General features: G+C 36.3%; 1 protein-coding gene across 1 annotated transcript in view; it reads left to right on the top strand.

Annotated features, from left to right (window-relative positions):
- Window positions 1-20,965, top strand: part of SLC9C1 (solute carrier family 9 member C1) — a 91,759-nt gene that overhangs the window by 20,672 nt on the left and 50,122 nt on the right. Inside the window, exons 7-10 of the mRNA XM_070508529.1 lie at window positions 2,509-2,670; window positions 6,263-6,362; window positions 11,143-11,286; window positions 12,464-12,638. Coding sequence (XP_070364630.1) covers window positions 2,509-2,670; window positions 6,263-6,362; window positions 11,143-11,286; window positions 12,464-12,638 — 581 coding nt within the window. The remainder of the gene's footprint in view (window positions 1-2,508; window positions 2,671-6,262; window positions 6,363-11,142; window positions 11,287-12,463; window positions 12,639-20,965) is intronic.

Here is a 20,965-nt window from a genome sequence, read left to right as displayed (position 1 = left end):
ACCTAGAGCCCAAATTTAGCACAGGAAGGGTACATCCTCTTTAAATCTTTCATATATGCCATTTGTGGTGTGTGAGAAAGCCAAACAACCACACACATACAATGTCTTCCAAAATCCAGAGTACAAAGGAAGGTGACACAATATGACACTGAGAGAGCTTTCACCATAAAACTACCTACAGATAAGGCCTTCCTGAAGATAACGAAGGTGGGCAACAAGAGATGTGTATAATCAGAAGCATCTTAAAAACCTGAGTACCACCCTGGGGGGAAACTGAAAAATGCAAAGAAGTGCAGTCATACATGCTGGTTGGAAGGATCCATGCCCAGCCTCTGAACCTGGCCCAGTATTCTACCAAGCCCCATTTAAGATAGCAAATATTGACCGCAGAATTTCAGGGACCGACATCAGAGATGACATCTGCAGTCTAATCAAGAGAACTTTCTTAATATGCACTGGGAAGCAAAGAAAAAAAAAGAAAAGCAGAAGAAAAGAAAGGTGCTGTTGTGGAAGTCCCTTCATCCTTTAATGCAACAATTATTTACTGATATGTATTCTGTGATAGTTTCTATTCTAGGTGCTGGTGATTCAGCCATGTACATAATAGTCTTTGCTTTCATAGAGCTTGAATTTTGAATTGCCTTGAATTGTCTTGCAATTGATAATAATCGATGGAACAGAATTTTGTGTTTATTTAGATTTCAGAAGAGTCAAAACTGTGAGTAATCACTCTATTAAAATAATAATAGTAACAACCACAATAATAAAATCTCTGTTGTAGGAGGAAGAGAACAGTGAATTTATTTTCTTAGCCATTAGGATTTTCTCTGAATTTTTAATAGCCTTGAAAGAAAAATTTCCCTTAAGAAAGAAAGATACTTGATAAGCTTTATTGATATTTCATTTATATCACTTGACACAATTGTAAATAATTTTCATAGTCATCATTGTTTTTATAACATGTAATTATTTAAACAGTGTCACTCTATCTTTGAAGTTAGTACATATTTCATAATAGGGAAAAACTAAGAGTTACTGCACTCAGAATTCTTACCTTTTCCAACTTGTGTGTTGAGAGTTTAAGAACATTGTAAGAAACAATGGATTTTCTTTGAGGCTTTTCCTGGCCTGATAAATCCATTCAGCAAACATTTTACTGATTAAAAGCTATTTTCCTTTCTTAAAAGAGAAAGCAACTTTCAAACTAGGTCTTCTAATTCTAGTTTATTGCATCCTTCTGAAACCAGAGTCAGCCTTCCTTCTACATTTTAGTTACAGGAGGTGCTGGACTCCCAAAATTATCCCGTGGCCAACTCCATGCCTAGAACAGATGTGACCTGGAGGGCCTTTCAAGAAACTTCCCTCCCATGTTCACACTGTCCCTACAGATGTTTGATCTTTCTGCTTGGAACATCTAGAAACCGTGGCTCCCTTTCAGCCGTGGGGATGAGATTAGGTAAGGAGGCGCCTGAGTCACCTCAGCTCTCTCAACAGTGCCCTCCCCACCAGCGGGCGTTTCTGGACAAGGATTCATAAAAGGATTCTTTCTCCTTCATTTTGCCACCTCAGAGCACAGTTCTAGGATTTAGTTCCCCAAATTTAGCCTTGTTTCTGTCATGGCGCCTGTTGCTCTTTTCTTGGTCACTCTTTGTCTTGGTTTTGTTCCTGCTCTCCACCTCTTCTATTGGAGTCGGCCCTTCTGGCTTTGCTGATCCCAGACCCACTCTCACCTGAGATTCAAATTTTGCTCCTCTGATCTTCACCCTGTAAAGGTAGGGAGGTCTTCCCCTGGAAGACCTGATTCCAGCAACCAAGGCTACCAATGGCTTAGGTTTCCTGTTCTCCTGGGAAGGGCATCATAATGACTATAGAAAGCAATTTGGAAAAATATAACAATATCAGTGAGAGAGCAATTATTCTTTAGTGCAGTAATTTCACTTCTGGAGCCTAAGGAAGTAATCAGAGAAGTCAAAAAATTTATGTACAGAAATATTCACTGCAGCATTGTTTATCAGGAAACAGTGAAAAGTGGAAGCAATGGAATGCCCAACAATTAGGAACCAATCAGTGAGTTTGGCAGCCCAAGACATCACAGGAGATGCTCTCAGCTGGGACCCAGAGGCAGTTCTTTTTCTGTATTACCTGTGTGTATTACATGAGATCTAGAGTATAAGTTCCACGAGTTTAGAGAATTTCCACTTCTTGTTCATTACCGTATCTCCAAAATTTATTGCACTGTTTGCTACGGAATAAATATACATTCCTTAATGGGGACTGAAAGAAGCTCTTAAATGAAACTGACTGAATTTGACAACCTTAAGTGTGGCTTTCAGCATTTGAAAGGAAACTCTTTCAATTTAGGAATAAGAAAATACTCTACATCTACCCTGAAGGCAATGAGCTATTTTTAAAGATAATGACAAAAGAAAAGCTGACCCAGAGTACCACTTAAAATTAAGAGCAAGTAAGTTCTATTAACTATTTTCTATTTACTCCCCTTTCTTGCAGCCGGTGACATCATGAATGAAATTTGGTCATCTTTCGTGGCAAGTTTTTTGTTTGGAATTCTAAGTGCAAAACTGATTCAGTTGTGGATGGCTACTGTTTTTGGTGATGATGTCAATCATATAAGTCTCAGCTTTTCAATTCTGTACCTCATCTTTTTTATTTGTAAGTAAGGGCCTTATGCCTAAAATTAAATGACATAGAAAAATTCAAAATAAAGATACAGAAAAATACATACCAGGCAAAAGTTGATAAAAAACAAAAAAATCCAGCTGATCTAGAAGGAGTATTTTTGTTAAATAATCTATCAAAAGAGATAAAACCTACTAATATTTATACAACAGAAAACAATGTACCAAGATATACAAAGTAAATAACATTAAAAAGGACAGAAGAATTTGACAAAATCATTATAATGAGATACTTTAGCATGCCTTTCGCAGATAATTTCATAACCAGTTGGACAAAAAGTAATTATGGCTATAAAAATATTTAAATAAAAAATTAACTGCTTGATTGTATAAGATATACAAAACAGAATTCTTTACATACCTGTAGCCATTCACAGAAATGAAATAGACTAGAACAACATTTCAATAAAATTCCAAACATTGTTCAACCACAATACAATTAAATACTAACTACAAAAGGAGGGTCTTAACAAAATAATCATTCTAACTACCCGAAATTAAATATACTTTTCTTGGTAACTCTTAGATCAAAAAGGAAATAAAACTAGAAGTCACAGATCAAGTCACGCTAAATATTAGAAAATCTGTCAATATTATTAACGCTTTCACCACCACTCCCTTCTCACAGAAGTATGGCAGATATTGATAATTAGCCCTTTCACTGCTTCCTGACACAGTCTCAGAATTGTATTCAACCCAGCCCTTCAGACAGCTCTACGAGTGACTTGAAGTTGGCTTGCATGATAAACCTAGTTAGCAACTTATACTATGTCTTTTCATTACATTCAGGAATAAGACAATCTTGCCTATTCTCATATACATGATTGAAAATAGTTCTGAAAGTTCTAGTTAATACAATGAGAAAGAAAAAACAAAGAAGTTTCTATATATTTCGAAAGAAAAGATGTTTACATTAGTCACAACATTTTAGATTACATAGAAAACCCAAGAGAATTAATTAGTAAACTAAGCCAGCAAGGCTCTTTAACAGCTTGATATAAGATAAATATTAAAAAAAAAAAAAAAACCAATAGCCTTCTTACAAGCCAGCAGTAGCTAATTAGAAAATTTTATTCTCTTTACATTGGCAAAAAGTTCTAAAATATCAAGGAATAAACTTAACAGAAAGTTTGGACCTAAACAGAAAACTATTAAAAGAAAACTATTTACTGAGAGGTATAAAGTTTGAATAAATTGAGACAGAAAAAACTTTCCTTTAGAAATGCTAGAGTAACTGGCTTCCTTATCTTCATGTCTGAGAAAGGAAAGCCAGAACACAGGATCTTGAAGTCTTCTAACCAATCAGTGGATTAAACCTAACTATAACCTAGTGAGGTTACAGATTCAAGTCAATGAATTAAGAGACTGAAGAAACGAGCAACAGAGCAAGTGTGTTCATCATGTACTACTTTGGTTGTGGATATCTAATTCCCACAAAAACATATTGCCACAAATATAATTTCCTCTAACATCATTTAGTAAGTAAGCATAGCCTCAAGATTAATGGCTATACCCAAGGAAATAATTCTAAACTTTTAGAGTCACAATGTCTCAAAAAACATTTTAGAAAGAAAACTTGTAGAACAGAATTTCATGAAAACGAGATGCAGAGTAAATATAAATCTAATATAAAAGGACTGTCACTCTGACCTGACCTAATGTTTATGTTATTAGTATCTTCAAGGTAGTCATCAAAAATATTTTCCAAAGTTACCATTACCTAACAAGTTACCATGACTAGTCCAAGACTTGATCTCCTCTAAGCACCTATGTCCACAGTTCCCTCTCCTTTCGTGGTTCGAAAATGGCTGAAGTGTTCATTTCTGGCCTGGGTACCATTTCTAGCCAGAACTAAAATAAAGAATGCAAAACTTGTTAATTTTCCGTCTCTAGAAGGGAAGACTCAATAGTGTGATAATGATACTAATTTCCTCAAATTAAAATGTGTTAACTATCTGAATCAAACATTGATAGAAATTTTTTTTTGTTTAAAATTTTACAAAACAAATAAAAAATCATCTGGAAATATTAATTGTGAGAATAGGCAAGACAATTTTTTAAAAAGGAGAACTTTCCCTACTAGGTAGGTATTAAACGTTTAATAAGCCTACAGTTGTAACAAAGGAATACAAAGTAAACCAAAGAAAGAGAAGGGTCCCAGAACTGATCCAAGTAGTATGGCAATTTGATAAATATGGCAATATGATAAAAATGACATAGCAACCATATTCTTTAATATTAACAAAACTTTAATTTTTGTTTATTAACTAGAACAATGTCTGCTAAACAGTAAGTGAAAAAAAAGAAGCCTATTAAAGAGCTAGTGCTGTATAATCTCACTGTAGATTTTTATGTATGACTTTGTGTATATGTATGTTGGATGGATGCCACTGTGTTCACCGGGTCCTCCACTCCTCTCAAAGATCTTAATCCAGTCATCTTAAACTCCTGGTTCAATGGCCATGAAAATTCAAAGATCTCCTCATGACTTCTGAAACTTTCTGGGATTTCCTCCCTCAGGATCTGTTGTGCCTCCTCTTAAATATACGGCAGTTTCTGATTCTTAGCGAATTAGAAGATGGGGACAAGGGGAGCTCACAGAGCAAGTTAAATTACGTAGTTCACAAGTTTATGAGATCTGATAGCTACCTCTACTTCCTCACTTTTGCGTGTTTTCTGCTTAATTTTTACCACTTCTCTCCAGTACAAAACTTCAGCAAGCATCCTTTAATGCTTGAAGCTGCCCTTTGGGTCTCATTCTCTACTCCCAACTAGCTAATCAAATTATTTCTTTTAGGACAATATAGTCCTCTCTCTAATAGAAATTCCAATCAAAATTTTCTTTAAAATTATACCTGAAGTCTTGGCAGTGGAATTGCAGCTATTCTCTTTTTAAAAAAATATAATCTCTATAGTGTACCATATTATTTGAATTTTTCACAGTCATAATATACTACTTTCATAAGCTCAGGGGAAAAATAACTCTAATGGTGCTACTTTAAAGAATATTCCACAGTCTTTTATGCTTTTCAGTCCCTCACAATAAGTGCGCCAAAACAAAATTAAACTAGGGAAATAGATCCATATTGGGTTTCTACCAGCTCAGCTCCCTTAGTCTTGTCACAAAGTCAAACCAATTCCACCTCCTATTATCTCCCAAGAAGAAAGCATGTGAAATGGGCTAGTTCGTAAAGACTCATCAGTTCATTTCCATTTCGTTCATCCAGAGCCCCTCTGAGAAAATTAGACCTGTAGAAGGTGGTCCAGCCTCACTAAGACACATGAAGAGTTTTGTGAGCTCCATATTGCTGCCAATGATCTGAAGCTGAAGCAGTGCAAGGATGTCCAATATGGACTTTACTACACAGCTGGGTGTGAATCTGAGGAGGAAGGAGGATTATGGGTGGTGATAATAATTTGCAATATTATCTGGTTGAAACCAAGTGGGGTAGCCTCTCTAGAAAGTCACTGTACTAGGACAACATCTGGTATTTTCATCTCTGATCAAATTTGTGTCACTGTTGATGTTAAATTAATACTTGATATTTATTTCTTTTTAAAAATAGCTGAGCTGGTTGGAATGTCTGGAATATTTACCCTGGCCATTATGGGACTTTTTTTAAATTCTACGAGTTTTAAACCGGGAGTTGAAGCACTTCTTCTCGAGTGAGTGGCTAGCATGTTTTCACTTTGTTTCATACGTTAGAAGTTATAATATTGTAATAGTAACTGCATCTACAGCTACGTGGTCAAAGTTAAGATAGTGACTTCCAAACTACCCAACTAGAAACCTTTCCTAGAAACTCTCTATTGCATGTGTCTCCTGATCCTCTAGTTTTAGGCACTTCACCTTGAGTTGGGTCTATTTCCCTACTAATTCCCTCAAGCCTCTGGCCATCTACCCAGTAATTTCCAGTGCAATCCACTAGTCAGGGCCAAGATTAAGGTTAGGCAAGTGAGGCACCCATTATAGGCACAAAATTAAAGAGGGTGCTAAAATAATCAGTATTCAAGATAAATATTTTAAAATTTGAAATTGGTGTAAAAAATCCATGGTGAAAAAATAAAAATTTTAAATAAAGATAAGAGCAATATTAGTGGTAGTTCCTTTCGCTCCAATATGGCTCAGCATGGCACTGCTGCTGGAATGGAAGATCAATATTTTAAGGACAATGAAGAAGCACCATGCAAAGCAAACTAAAAGATTAAGCTAAGGCATTTGCAGAGGATTGACAGAGTTACAAAAGAAAATATGACCCAGGGGGCCAGCTTGGTGGTGCAGCGGTTAAGATCGCACCTTCCGCTTCGGCGGCCCGGGTTCACTGGTTCGGATCCGGAGTGCGGACGTGGCACCACTTGGCATGCCATGCTGTGGTAGGTGTCCCATATATAAAGAGAGGAAGACGGGCACGGATGTTAGCTCAGGGCCAATCTTCCTCAGGAAAAAGAGGAGGATTGGCGGCAGATATTAACTCAGGGCTAATCTTTCTCAAAAAAAAAACAAACAAAAAGAAAGAAAATATGACCTAAATGTAAGCAAGACTTATATTTAGTAGAATTTTACAAATTGTGCCCTGCTCAAGGGCACTGGGCTGAGGGGTGAGTGGAATCTGTGGCAACCTTGAAGAAGGATGCTCCTGTATGCTCCAATACGTAGGGCGGGAACTTGGCCTAAATCATTCAATGTTGACAGAGGCCCTCAACATAATCAATGATTTTTGGAACTTGGAGGAACATTATAGAAGGTAGAATAAATTCAGAAGTCAAAAGCTTAAAAGTATAGGATTTTACAGGATTTTGCAGCACTTCACTAAAATTTCACATCAATTACGGTAGAAGCCAATTGTACTAGAAGCTAGGCAGAATTAATTGGGCCACAGTTGTAAGAAGAACTCAAAATGTTATGCAAGTGTTTAACTGTATCTCTGGGAAGTGATTCTGAAGGTTGCCTTCACTTTCTTGCTCTAACTGAAAGCTGGATCTTCCTTAAAGACATTATTTCCTTTGCATTCCTTAAAAGTTATGGTGTCTTTCTCACCCATGTCCCTGGTTCTATTGAGCCTAGAGTTGAGGTAGTGATCTCTCTGTACTTCAGTGATTTCTATATCATTCTTTTTCCTTCTTCCCCAGGAGAACCCAATTTTGAAGCTCATGCCATCAGATTATACCATTTGCCACCCTCTTGGTTGTAGTTATCTCTGGAGCTCTGGGTCACACTCTCCATTTCAGGAAGATTTTGGCCCCTCTCTCACTGTGACTCTCTCCAACATTACTCTATCACTACCGTTAGTGATGTCAATCAATATCCGAAGTAGACTCTTCTACTACCTCACCTTTTAGTCCCTGGACTTCCTCTCCTCTTATAGACATGTCCACCACCCCACTTCAGCCACCCGCTTACATGGTCATACAAATATCCACTTCATAAATCTCAATTTCAAAAATCCTACTATCTAAAATATATGTACCAGCCCCTACCCTCCAAGATAGGAGAAATCTAAGATAATAATGGTAAATCCTACTACGTCCTACAACAATCTACAGCAGGCCCATGCTACTCTCTAAGAGAGGAGATGCACCATCTGCCATCTTTTCAGCTTGCACCCAGTAGTACCCCAATTCTAACAATTCTGCAAACACACTGAAACTGTAATGAATTGATCCTACGACCTTTTACTGATCCTCACCTGCCTCACTTCCTGCTTACCCAGATCGTTTCTTTTGTTTAAAACCATCTAATAACTGCTCATCTCATCTGGCTACAAGTCAAAGTTGTTGCATTGGCAAAGTCCTATGATGCGTCCCCCTGTTGCCTCTGTGATTCATGTCTGTCACCCTCACCCACCCTGCTCCAGCCACACTAATTATCTTGATATTCCTCAAGCATGCCGAACATGCTCCCTGTTTGGGCTTGTGTCCTCATGTTTCTGCTCTTCAAATGTGCTTCCTTTACATATTGGTGTGCTTTCCCCACATACTGGCAGAAGTGACTATTTCCTTTCTTCCATGCTTCTATTCATACATCGCCTTGTTAGAAATACCTTCCCAAAATAGGAACCACTTTCTCGTCAGCCTGTATAATCTTTTATTCCTGGAAAATTGACATCCCTAATATGTCCAGTGCATAAGGTCTTACCAGTCCTCTAGGCTAGCGGTTGTGTAACACTGGGTAATTAAATTGACGCAGATGACTAGATCTACAGAATCAAAATCTATGAGGGTGAGAGCATAAAACTTCTGATTTTTAAAAACTCTCCCCAGATGATACTTACATGTAGGCAGAATTGTGACCCTTTGCTGCCATAAAAGGTCTAGAATTATTAGGATAACTCATGATCACAAATGAAGGAAAGGGACTTTTAAAAAAATATGTAGGAGCTCTTTTTGTGTGTACCTGACTTATTGCATGCGCACACACACACACACGCATAAGAACATGCACACATCTATTACATAGGTTTGGAACTTTGTTGTTTGGCTCACACCAGCTCTGAATTTGCTGGAGACTGATTCCTTAGAGAATCTGGTTTTCTCCTCATTGGGTTTCTCCCATTAAATTCTACCACACACGAAAGGGTCTGGACAGCTCAATATTATTTTTTTTGCTCAATTGTACAGGTAGTGAGTAAAATGCTTTGAGGGATTTTATTTTATTTTTTTTGGTACCTTCGTACATGGTACAACAGTTGGATTTGCTTTTGACAGTGAAGGCAAAAAAAAGATAAAAAATACTGAAATTACACAATTGTCATAAAATATGTCTTAGTGTGTTTCTCTCCAAGTTAATGTTGGATGCAATATTTAAATCCAGAACATAATACAATTAAAAGTATGGCCATACATACACAAGACAGGATGATAGTGGAGCCAGCCCAGTGGCATAGTGCTGAAGTTCACATGCTCCCCTTCAGTGGCCCAGGGTTTGCTGGTTTGGATCTTGGGCGCAGACCTATGCACCGCTCATCAAGCCATGCTGAGAGGATGTCCCACATACAAAATAGAGGAAGCTTGGCGTAGAGGTTAGCTCAGCGACAATCTTCCTCCTCAAAAAAAATAAAATAAAGCAGTGGTAGTTCACAGCCTAGAGTAATCAGCCTAAGTTCAGAAAAAATATTTTCAATGATTTGGCTTAGTATTTCCTAGGCTAGAAAGTATCCTATTGGTTCTTTTCTCTGATAATGCCTAGATATTTGTGCCTTTTAAATATAGTTCAGAAACAGAGATTTCTTATTAATATAACGAGAAAGATTTGCTTTTAGTATTGAGTTTTTTGTAAGCAAAATCAGTATTCCTGGAGAATACCGCAAAAAATGGTCTTTAAAAGGTTTCAGGGTGGGGCTGGCCTGGTGGCACAGGGGTTAAGTTCGCACATTCTACTTCAGGGGCCCGGAGTTCACCAGTTTGGATCCCAGGTGCAGACATGGCACCACTTGGCAAGCCATGCTGTGGTAGGTGTCCTACATATAAAATGGAGGAAGGTGGAGACGATGTTAGCTCAGGGCCAATCTTCCTCACCAAAAAAAAAAAAAAAAAAGAGGAGGATTGGCAGCAGATGTTAGCTCAGGGCTAATCTTCCTCAGGGGGAAAAAAACGGTTTCAGAGTCAGAGTCTGGCAGCGTATGGGTAAAACCAAGCTACCTCACTCTCATAAAATAGTATTCACGTGCCTTTCAAGGTATTTCATCAGAAACATAATATATTGATGCCAAAGACATGAAATATATAGAAAGACAATATGAAATGTTTTAAATAGCCTCCTCTGGTCCCAACACCCAAACATGCCCAATACTGGTATTTGAGTGTGCTTTTGTAGACTGCTTTCCCTGCAGCTGACAAGAACATGAGCTCTGGGCGGGGTGCAGAGCTGTCCAGGGCTCTGGAGCACTGAAGAAGCACATGCTCACAAATCTCAAACGAAGACTCTACCAAGGGCATTTGTGTGAATAAAAGATTCATCCACATCCGCCAAGTGCTGGCTAGCTAGATTTTAGGCAAAGACTTCATTCTATCACTATGTGAATCAGACTAGCAGTTCATTATTCCCTTTCAAAATAAATTTTAGCTCTTCCTAATGATACGCAGACTGCACAATCAGTGTTTTCAAGCTACCTGAACCACGACACCTGAATGAGTTCTGTTAAATAGCATAGCTACAACCTAAATATGTGTTTCAAAGTCAATCCAGAAAGAAACACGCTAATTTTCATGCAGTGTAAACTGGTTAAAATTGCTTTGAAGTTATTTTTTTTACTTGCCTTAGTTCTCCTTTCTAATTAATTAACTAGTTAAATTATAAGTCCCTTGAGTGTTGTTGGTAAACGTCTTATTCATCTCTATTTTCTTGATAATGCCTAGCACAATGCCTCACATAGATAAGGCTTGCAATAAATATGTTAGATTAATTAACTATAATTAACTTTATTTAAATTTTTTTCTGAAAATACAGATTCTGGAATTGTCTGTCATTTGCTGCCTTCCTTATGGTGTTTACTTTCATTGGACTTCTAATTCCTGCACATACATATTTATATATATCATTTTCTGATATATATTATTCATTAAATATCTACCTCACCCTTATTGTCTTAAGGTAGGAACGTCATTTGAATTTTTCTATTTATAGGATGTTGAATAAGACCGAAGATAATCTTTTAAATGATAGAAATGTTTCATTCCTTAAAATAAAAAATTGACTCGAACTTTCCAAGGAGTTATCAGCAAATTAGGACTTAGTATTTTATTCAGTTTTTAACTGCATTTCAAAGCAATGCAAGCACTTTGCAAAAGTTTTGAAAATTAGAAAGACAAAAAAAACTCTTTTGTAATCTTACTACCTAGAGACAAGCACTGTTAACGTTTGGTATATTTCGTTCAGAGTTTTTTTTTTTTTCCTATGAGGTTTCATGAACTTAAAAACCTAACATAAATAAAAATTTTATCTTGCTTTATTTGCTTAATATTACATAACAAATAATTTCCTAGTAATTAAATTATAGTTGGAAATAGGTTTTTAAAAATTGTGAGGAAGTCCTCTTTGTAAAAGTCTTTTTTGCTCAAACAATTTTTGTAGTCCCTTTTCAATGTTAAGAGGCAGGAAAGAGTCTACTCCTGTAGCTGAAAAGGAAATGGCGTAGAGGAGGAAAACCTACCGTAAGTGGAGTCTCACAATCCTTGAATCTCCATCAGTTAAATTGTTAACATTCTACTTCCATCTAGGATTATTAGCTGAAAGTTGACATCAAGACAGCTAGTGGCAGGTAAGTGGAAATGAGTCCCAAATTATCAGATACAATTAGTGTAAAATGCAGGAATGAATAGTGACTGAAAGAAGAAATAGAAATGAATTGACCAATGTTTGATACATCCAACATGATTGAAATCTAAAAAGAAAGGGAGGACGTCTTATTCTCTCTTCTTATTTGTTAGATTTGCTTTTGTTTCTTTATGGGATCCAAAGTAGAATATATCTACAAAATATCCCTAACTTTGTCTTTTCTGCCTGATGCAACACCACTCAAGGGTGATGTGGAATTACCCTACTACTTGCCTAACAGAAAGAAACAAAGAGAATAATGGCATCCTCTTGGCATGTCTCCCGGTGGAATGCCCTTCTGCCTTCCTTTGGTGCCACGTCAACGTTGTGTGGAAGATGGCTCATTTACCTCAGAGTTGGCAATTCCATAGGGAATTGATTAGAACAGAGTAGAATGAAATGGAAGGAAATTTCTAGGACAGGAATAACTTTTTAAATTTGTTTTGTCTTTTAGACTTCTGGTCTTTCTATTCATGAGCCCTCTTTTGTCTCGACTTGGTGATGGGTTCAGCTGGCGCTGGGCGTTCATAATGGCCTGGAGTGAAATGAAAGGGATGCCTAATATAAACATGGCCCTTCTGTTTGCCTACTCTGACCATTTTCTTGGATCTGAGAGAGAAAAATCTCAAGTAAAGAAAGATGTGTTTTTTAATTTGAATATTTTATAGAAACATTTGCTGTGTACTAAAATATGCTTTTGTAGGGAGGTAGCTCAGCTCCACTTGGACTGTGGGAGTGATTAGCTACAATGCAAGATTGGAGAGAGAAGGAAGAGCTGGCAGCTTGCTTCTCCCCCATTCTAGTTTAGGAATCCCTAAATCCCTTTATCACACTCCTAAAAATAGGTTTATAATAAATGTTAAAGGAATTAAAACTTATAAACCATTTAAAATCTTACCTGATGCAGCGTATGCACTCGATAAATGTTTTTATTTTTATTTATTCCTGATACCCACTCAAGAGAAGCAGAAACCTACTTCTGATCGTCTCGATTGCCCTCTGTAAGTTTATGAGGTCACATTTAGTAATGCTAGGAACCAAAACATTTTCTTTGTCAAGTAAAGTTATCTCTAAGATAGTACTCCAAACTCTGCCTAACAGAACATAATGGGCATGACTCTCCCCCTACCTCCTCTTAAGATAAGGTAATTATAAGGAGCTCTGTAAGAGATTTCCTATCGACATCACACTTCCATTGTGATTTCTTTACATAAATTCCACGTGTAAAAAAATTCCTCTCTCTCCTATAGTACTCACAAGTTAAATGACCTCGAGTAAGTTACAGTGCCTCAGTTTTCCATCTGTATTATTGGACAATATTGGTATTTACTCCATAGAATTGTAATGAGGATTAAATAAGCCTGATATATTGTACTATATGCTTACCATATAAACGTTAGCTCTTATTACTATTAAATTATTTAACTAACTTAGTGGTCCTCAAACTTGAATTCACTTTAGACTGCTTCAGGGACTTTTAGAAAAATACCAATGCCTATGGAATTCTGGCCCTGACCATGAAGAATGATGGATATCAGATTTACTTCCCATAGTAAACGAGTATAAAACCGATTAAAATAAGAGAAGCAACTGATTTTAGATATGGCAAGGACATTGCATGGTTAGATCTTTAAGAGAAAGGAAACACATGTGGGGAGTTCACGTTCACTCTGGCTTTTTTCCAAGTTGTGGCACAGAGAAGCAGAGGCCAAACAGAGAACAGAATGGTAGTCTCACTGAGTGTTAAAAATAGAGATGGGGCTGCTAAGACAGCTTGAATCTGTGGGTTAGGGTACTAGAGAGGGAAGAATGGTGAAGAGAAGCACCAGAAATCTGCATGGGGATCCCCTTCGGTCATTAGTCCAATACTAATCCGCACAAGAAGAGAATTGGAGGAGGGTTGGCAGAAAAGAGCTGTTAGGCAAAAGGGGTGAAGGGGCACCAGTGTACAGTGACGGATAGCAACTAGACTTGGTAGTGAACATGATGCAGTCTATACGGAAGTCAAAATGTAAAGACGTACACCTGAAATTTGTATAATGTTATAAAGCAATCTGACCTCAATAAAAATAAAATTTTAAAAAAGAAAGAAAAGAGCCATTAGGGAGCTCTATGCTGAATGGACATGCTGAAGGCCACACAATGCTGACAGATACTGGATTCCTGACCAAGTACAGTGTAAACCTCATGAACACCACATGAATAAAGCTGTGACCCAGGAAAGATCAAGACTTAAAAATAAGGACTATGCCCTAGAGTAAAGTTTACTCTAGACCCACTCTAAGAAAAACTAAAACCACGTCTTGGCTGGATAATGTGATCTGCCGGTAAATTAACTGATGGACACAATGAAACTCAAAACTTTTTAAAGGAAGGCAACATAATCAAGACTCTCAACAATGTAGAATCCATAATGTTCAACCTAAAATCACATATTACTGGACATGCAAAGAAGCAGGAAAATGTGACCAATAATTGTAAGAGAAAATTATTCAATGGAAACAACTCCAGAGCTGGCACAGATATTGGAAATAGCAGCACTATTAAAAATATATTCAAGAACTTAAAGAAAAAACTAGACATAAAAAATGAAGACATGGGGTATTTCTGGGAAGAAATTGAAACTAAAAAAAGAACCAAAGAGAAATTGTAGAATTGAAAAATATAATATCTGAAAATTTTCATTTATGAGCTTACTAGTAGACCGGACACTGAAGAAGAAGGGAAAAAAGTAATCCTAAGTGAATGTGTTCCAAACAAGAGTGGGAAAATATGTGCAACAAAACCTGAGATCTAAAAGGAGAGATAGACAAACTATATAGTTGAGACTTTAACACTTCTCCCTACAATTTTTTCGACAAGTTATAGAACAACTAGATAGAAAATCAGCAAGGATGTGGCAGAACTGAAAAGCACCATCAACCAACAGGATCTAATTGACATTTATAGAATTATTTAACTCATACAGAAAAAGCATTTAACAAAATTTAATACTAATTCATGATAAAATCTCTCAAAAAATATAAATAGAAGGAAACTTTCTAATGTTGATAAAGAACATCTACCAAAAAATCTACAGGTAACATTATAATTAATAGTGAATGACTGCTTTCTTCCTAAGATTGGGAACAATGCAAGGTCTGCTCTCACTCCTTATGTTGGACATCATGATGGAAGTTCTAGCATGTCCCATAAGACAAGAAAAGGGAAAAAAAATGCATTAATATTGAAAATGAGGAAATAAAACTATCCCTATTTGCAGATAGTATGATTACCTATATAGAATATCTCAAGGATCCTCAAAAAGTAGAAAAAAATATCCTAGAACTAATAATTGAGTTCAGCAAGGTTTCAGGTTACAAGATAAGTATAAAAAAATCAAATGTGTTTCTATATACTAACAATTGATATTAGGAAATGAAAATTAAAAATACAATACCATGTATAATTGTTCAAGAAAGTAAAAAGGCAAAGGAACTAAAATAACAAAAATGATTTTGAAAAAGAAGAATAAAGCGGGAGGAATCAGTATTCCTGATTTTAAGACATTATCACAGTTATAGTAATGGAGACTGTGTAGTATTGGCAGAGATAAAGACACATGGAGCAGGATAAAGAACCCAGAAATAGATGCACACAAATATTCCCAACTGATTTTTGATAAAAGTACAAAAGCAATTCAGTAGACGATGGATAGTATTATTAACAAATGGTGCTGAAGAATTGGACATTCATAGGCCAAAAAACATTTAGTCTTGACCTAAGTCTCACATCTTTCACAAAAATTAATTCAAAATGCATCATGGAATTAAATATAAAATGTAAAATGAGAAAAGTTTTTTTAAAAACTTGGGATAAAAATCTTTGAGACCTAGCATAGGGCAAAGAGTTCTCAGATTTGACACTGAAAGCATGAGCCATAAAAGAAAAAAAAACCCATAAATTATACTTTACCAAAATTAAAAACTTTTGCTTTAAGAAAGACCCTGTTAAGAAGATGAAAAGACAAACTCCAATCTGGGAGATAATATTTGCAAACCACGTATCTGACAAAGTTTCATATTTAGAGCATGTAAAGAACTCTCAAAATTACACAGTAAGAAAACAATACTCCGGTGAGCAGAATACATGAAGAGACGTTTCACTGAAGAGAATATACAGATGGCAAGTAAGCATGAAAAGCTGGTCAACATCATTAGGCACGAGGGATAGGCAAATGAAGACCACAAAGAGATATCATCTATCAGGAGGGCTGAAATAAAATATAATGATGACACCAAATGCTGATAGGGATGCAGAGAAACTGGACCACTCATACAATGCTAGTGGTAATATAAAGTGGTGCGATCACTCTGAGAAAGAATTTGGCAATTGCTTTAAAAAATTATGCATGCAACTACCATTCAGTCCAGCAATTGCCCCCTTCGGGATTTGTCCCAGAGAAATAAAAAATTATGTCTACACAAACTCATACATGAATTTTCATGGTAGCCTTATTTATAGTAACCAAAAACTGGAAACAACTCAGATGTCCTTTAACAAGTAAATGCTTAAATACATGGTTGTACAACTGTATCATGGAATGCTTACTCAGCAATGAAAAGGAACAAACTATTGATAAAAGCAATAATCTTTATTAATCTCCAGAGAATTATGCTGGGTAAAAAATGCTACTCTCAAAAGAGTAAATACTATATGATTCCAATTATATAACATTCTTATATGAGAAAATTATAGGAATGGAGAACAGATTAATGATTGCCAGTAGTAAAGAGGGGTGGGGGCAGGAGGGAAGTGAATGTGGCTGTAGAAGTCAACATGTGGAATTGACTGTGTCAATGTCACTATCCAGGTTGTCATGTTCTACTACAGCTTTGGAAAATTTTATCATTGGGGGCAACTGGGTAAACGTTACACAGGATCTCTCTGTATTATTTCTTAAAACTCTATGTGAATCTACAATTATCTCAAAATATTAAACTTAAAAAAAGAATGAGTGATGGAAACAAAGACAGAGAGACAGTAAAAGATAGGAAACAAATTACCACTATCAGGAATGAAAAAGTGAACATGACTACAAATTATACAGTTATTAAAAGAATAATAAGTAGAAACTATATATAACTTTAGGTCAAAATATTCAACACCTGAGATAAAATAGTTAAACTCCTCAAAAAACACAACTTACCCAAACTGACACAAGAGGAAATAGAAAATCTGAATAGCCCTCTGTTGGTTAAAGAAATTGGATATATAAATTAAAATTTTCTCAGAGAAAACTAGAAGCCCAGATGGCTTGACTGGCAAATAATACCAAACATTTAAGGAATAAATAATACCAATTCTACACAAACTCTTCCATAAAATAGAAAAAGATGGAACAGTTTATGTGAGCAGCCCATTCTGATACCAAAAAACAACACAGATATTACAAAAAAACAAAAAACAAAAACTGCTGATTAAACATGATGCAAAAATCCTTTAAAAATATTTAGCCAAGGGGCCGGCTCTGTGGCCAAGTGGTTAAGTTCGCGCACTCCGCTGCAGCGGCCCAGGGTTCGGATCCTGGGCGCAGACGTGTCACCACTCGTCAGGCCATGTTGAGGCGGCGTCCCACATCCCACAACTAGAAGGACCTGCAGCTAAGATATACAACTGTTTCCGGGGCGGGGGGGTGGGGGGGGGGAGGGGTGGCAGTTGGGGAGATAAAGCAGAAAAAAAAATATTTACCCAATATATTTTAAGCACATAAAAGGGATAATACATTATTATCAAGTAGATTTTATTCAAAAAGCTGTGTCCAAAAAATAATAGTTTAATATGCAAACAACCATATATGCAATCTAAAAAAACCTGAACTCATAGAAACAGAGAACATATCAGTGGTCTCCAGGGGTGGGAGTTGAGGAGTTAAGGAAATGGGTGAAGGTGGTCAAAGGCACAAACTTCCAGTTACAAGACAGTAAGTCCTGGGGATGTCATATACCGCATGGTGACTATAGTTCATAATATTGTACTGTATATTTGAAAGTCTCTAAGAGAGCAGGGTCTTAAAAGTTCTCATCACAAGAAAAAAATTTGTAGCTATATGAGGTGATGGATGTTAACTTATCATGGTAATCATTTATATATGTATAATCATTATGCTATACACCTTAAACTAATACAATGTTCACTGTCAATTACATCTCGATAAAACTGGAAAAAAATTTTAAAAAATCAATATTGTACATTACATTACCACAATAAAGGAGAAAACTCATACAATTATTTCAACAGATGCAGACAAAGCATTTGACAAAATTTAACACCAATTCACGAGTAAAAAATGAAGAACTTTCTGTGAACTTGAATTTGAAGGAGACTACCTTAATCTAATAGAGGGTATTTATTAAAAAACCTAAATCTTATGTGACACTTAATGGTAAAACACTAAGTGTTTTCCCCCTAAATTTGGGGAAAAGGCAAATATGTCTGCTCTCTACACTTCTATATAATATTGTACTCACTGTCCTACCCAGGGCAATAGTGGGTGTGGGGGTGGGGTGGAAGGAAGGCACACGGATTGGTATGCACCAAATAACTAGTAGAACTAATAAGTGAACTTAGCAAGATCATGAGATGCATGTTCAGTTACAAAACTCAATTGTATTTTTCCATACTAGCAACAAACAATTAGAAAAATGAAATAACGTAACACAGTATCAAAAACATAACATACTTAGGAATAAATATAATGAAATATGTGTGTATTAGTTATCTATGACTATGTAACAAATTGCCCCCAAATTTTAGTTGCTTTAAGCAAGAAACATTTATTGTCTCCATTTCTGTGGGTCAGAAATGTGGATGCGGATTAGCTAGGTGCTTCTGATTCAATTTCTCTCTTAAACTTTCATTTAAGCATAAACTGGGGATACAGCGTCGAAAGGATCAAATGGGCTGGAGATTCTGCTTCCAAGCTCACTTGCATGGTTGTTGACAGGATTCATTCCCAGCAGACAGTCGGACTAAGGGCCTCAGTTCATTGCTGGCTCTTGGCCAGAAGCCTCCCTCAGTTCCTTGCCACCTGGGTCTCTCCATAGGTCAGCTCACAATACAGTAGCTGGCTTCTCTCAGAACAAGCAAGAAAGTGAGAAAAAACAAGCACTCAAGACAGAAGCCACAGTCTTTTTATAACCTAATTTGAAAGTAATTTCCCATTACTTCTACCATATTCTGTATTCATCAGAAGTGAATCAATAAGTTCAGTCCACACCCAAGGGGAGGTGATTGCACGTGGACCTAAATATCGGGAGGTAGATATCTTTGGGAGCCATCTCAGAGGCTCCTTTTCACAATGCACAGGACTTGTGCACTGAAAACTACAAGACATTGTTGGGAGAAATTTTAAAAACCTAAATAAATGGAGAGATATACCACGTTCATGGATTGGAAGGCTCAAGATCATTAAGATTTCACTTTATTCAACACAATCCACTCCCAGAAGATTTGTTTTAGAAATAGATAAGCTGAATCTAAAATTTATGTAGAAATATAAAAGACCTAGAATAGCCATAACAATTTTGAAAAAGAAGAACAAAGTTGAATATATATTCAAATATATATTATCTGACATCAGGACTTACTGTAAAGATACAGTAATTAAGTTGGTAGGATATAGGCATAAAAATAGATAGATAATAGGGGGTGGGCACAAAGGGTGAAGTGGTACACCTATAATGTGACTGACAATAATGTACAAATGAAATTTCACAAGGTTGTAAACTAGCATAACTTCAATAAAAGATAAAATAGAAAAAAAAAAGTAAATGGAATATGATAAAGAGTCCAGACAGGACTCAGAATTGATTCTTGACAAAGATGCCAAAGCAGTTCAGTGGAGGAAAGGATAGTCTTTTTGACAAATTGTGCTGAACAACTAAATATTTATTTAGAAAAAAGAAAATAAAACCTGTATTTTTACCTCACAGCATACATAAAACTGATTCCAGATGAATCACAGACTTGAATATAAAGTCAAAAACTCTAAAACCTCTGGAAGAAAACATGAGAGAATACCTTCATGACCTTGGGATAAACAAAGGGTTTTTAGAACATAAAAAATAATATTGGACTTCATTGATATTAAAAATGTTTGCTCATCAAAAGATAGTTTTACAGAAATGGATAGATAAGTCACAATCTGGGAGAAAACATCCACAATGCATATATCTGACATTGCACTTCTATCCAGAATATATTTTTCAAAATTTCCACAATTTTATAATAAGAGAAAAATAACCCAATTTTTAATAGGCAAAAGATTTGAATATATGCTTCAAAAAGAAAGATGTATACCACTAAGCACGTTGAAAATGCTCAACATCATTACTCTAGGGAAATGCAAATTAAAACTTCAATGAAAAACATAATCAATTTATATGAAAGTTTTAGAATTGGTAATTCTTATTTATAGGAATAGAAATCAGAACAGTAGCTGCCTCTTGTCAGGTAGCGGGTTAATTGGGAAGGGCGACTACACAAGTTTGGGGAGATACGAGAATGTTCCACATCACGATGGGATTGAGGGATCTATGAGTGTACGCACCGTCAAAACTCATCAAATAGTACACAAACACATTCAATGCATGTAGATTATACTTTTGATTTGTTTTTCTAATTACCAATGCTTGGGCTGTACCCTTGAAGAATTAAATCAGAATATTCAGTGGGAGCATCCTGGGCACCAATACTTCAGTTTCCTAGGTGATCCTAAGGTGCAAACTTGAGAGCCTCCCGTGTGGTTTCACCTCTGTCCCTCACCTCCATCTGTGGCCAAAGAACAGAGGACTGCCTATGGGTTTAACACAAGTTCTGGAAGTTAGAAATCTACAAATCAACAGAAGTATGTAGTCTCAAATGGAAAGATATTGCTCCACTCGTCTATGGAGATCAACTTCAGAAATAAGTAGAG

This window comes from Equus asinus, chromosome 5, assembly GCF_041296235.1.
Source record: "Equus asinus isolate D_3611 breed Donkey chromosome 5, EquAss-T2T_v2, whole genome shotgun sequence".
NCBI lineage: Eukaryota > Metazoa > Chordata > Mammalia > Perissodactyla > Equidae > Equus > Equus asinus.
The sequence above is the reverse complement of the archived record's forward strand: the minus strand, read 5'-3'. Positions and strand labels throughout refer to the sequence as shown.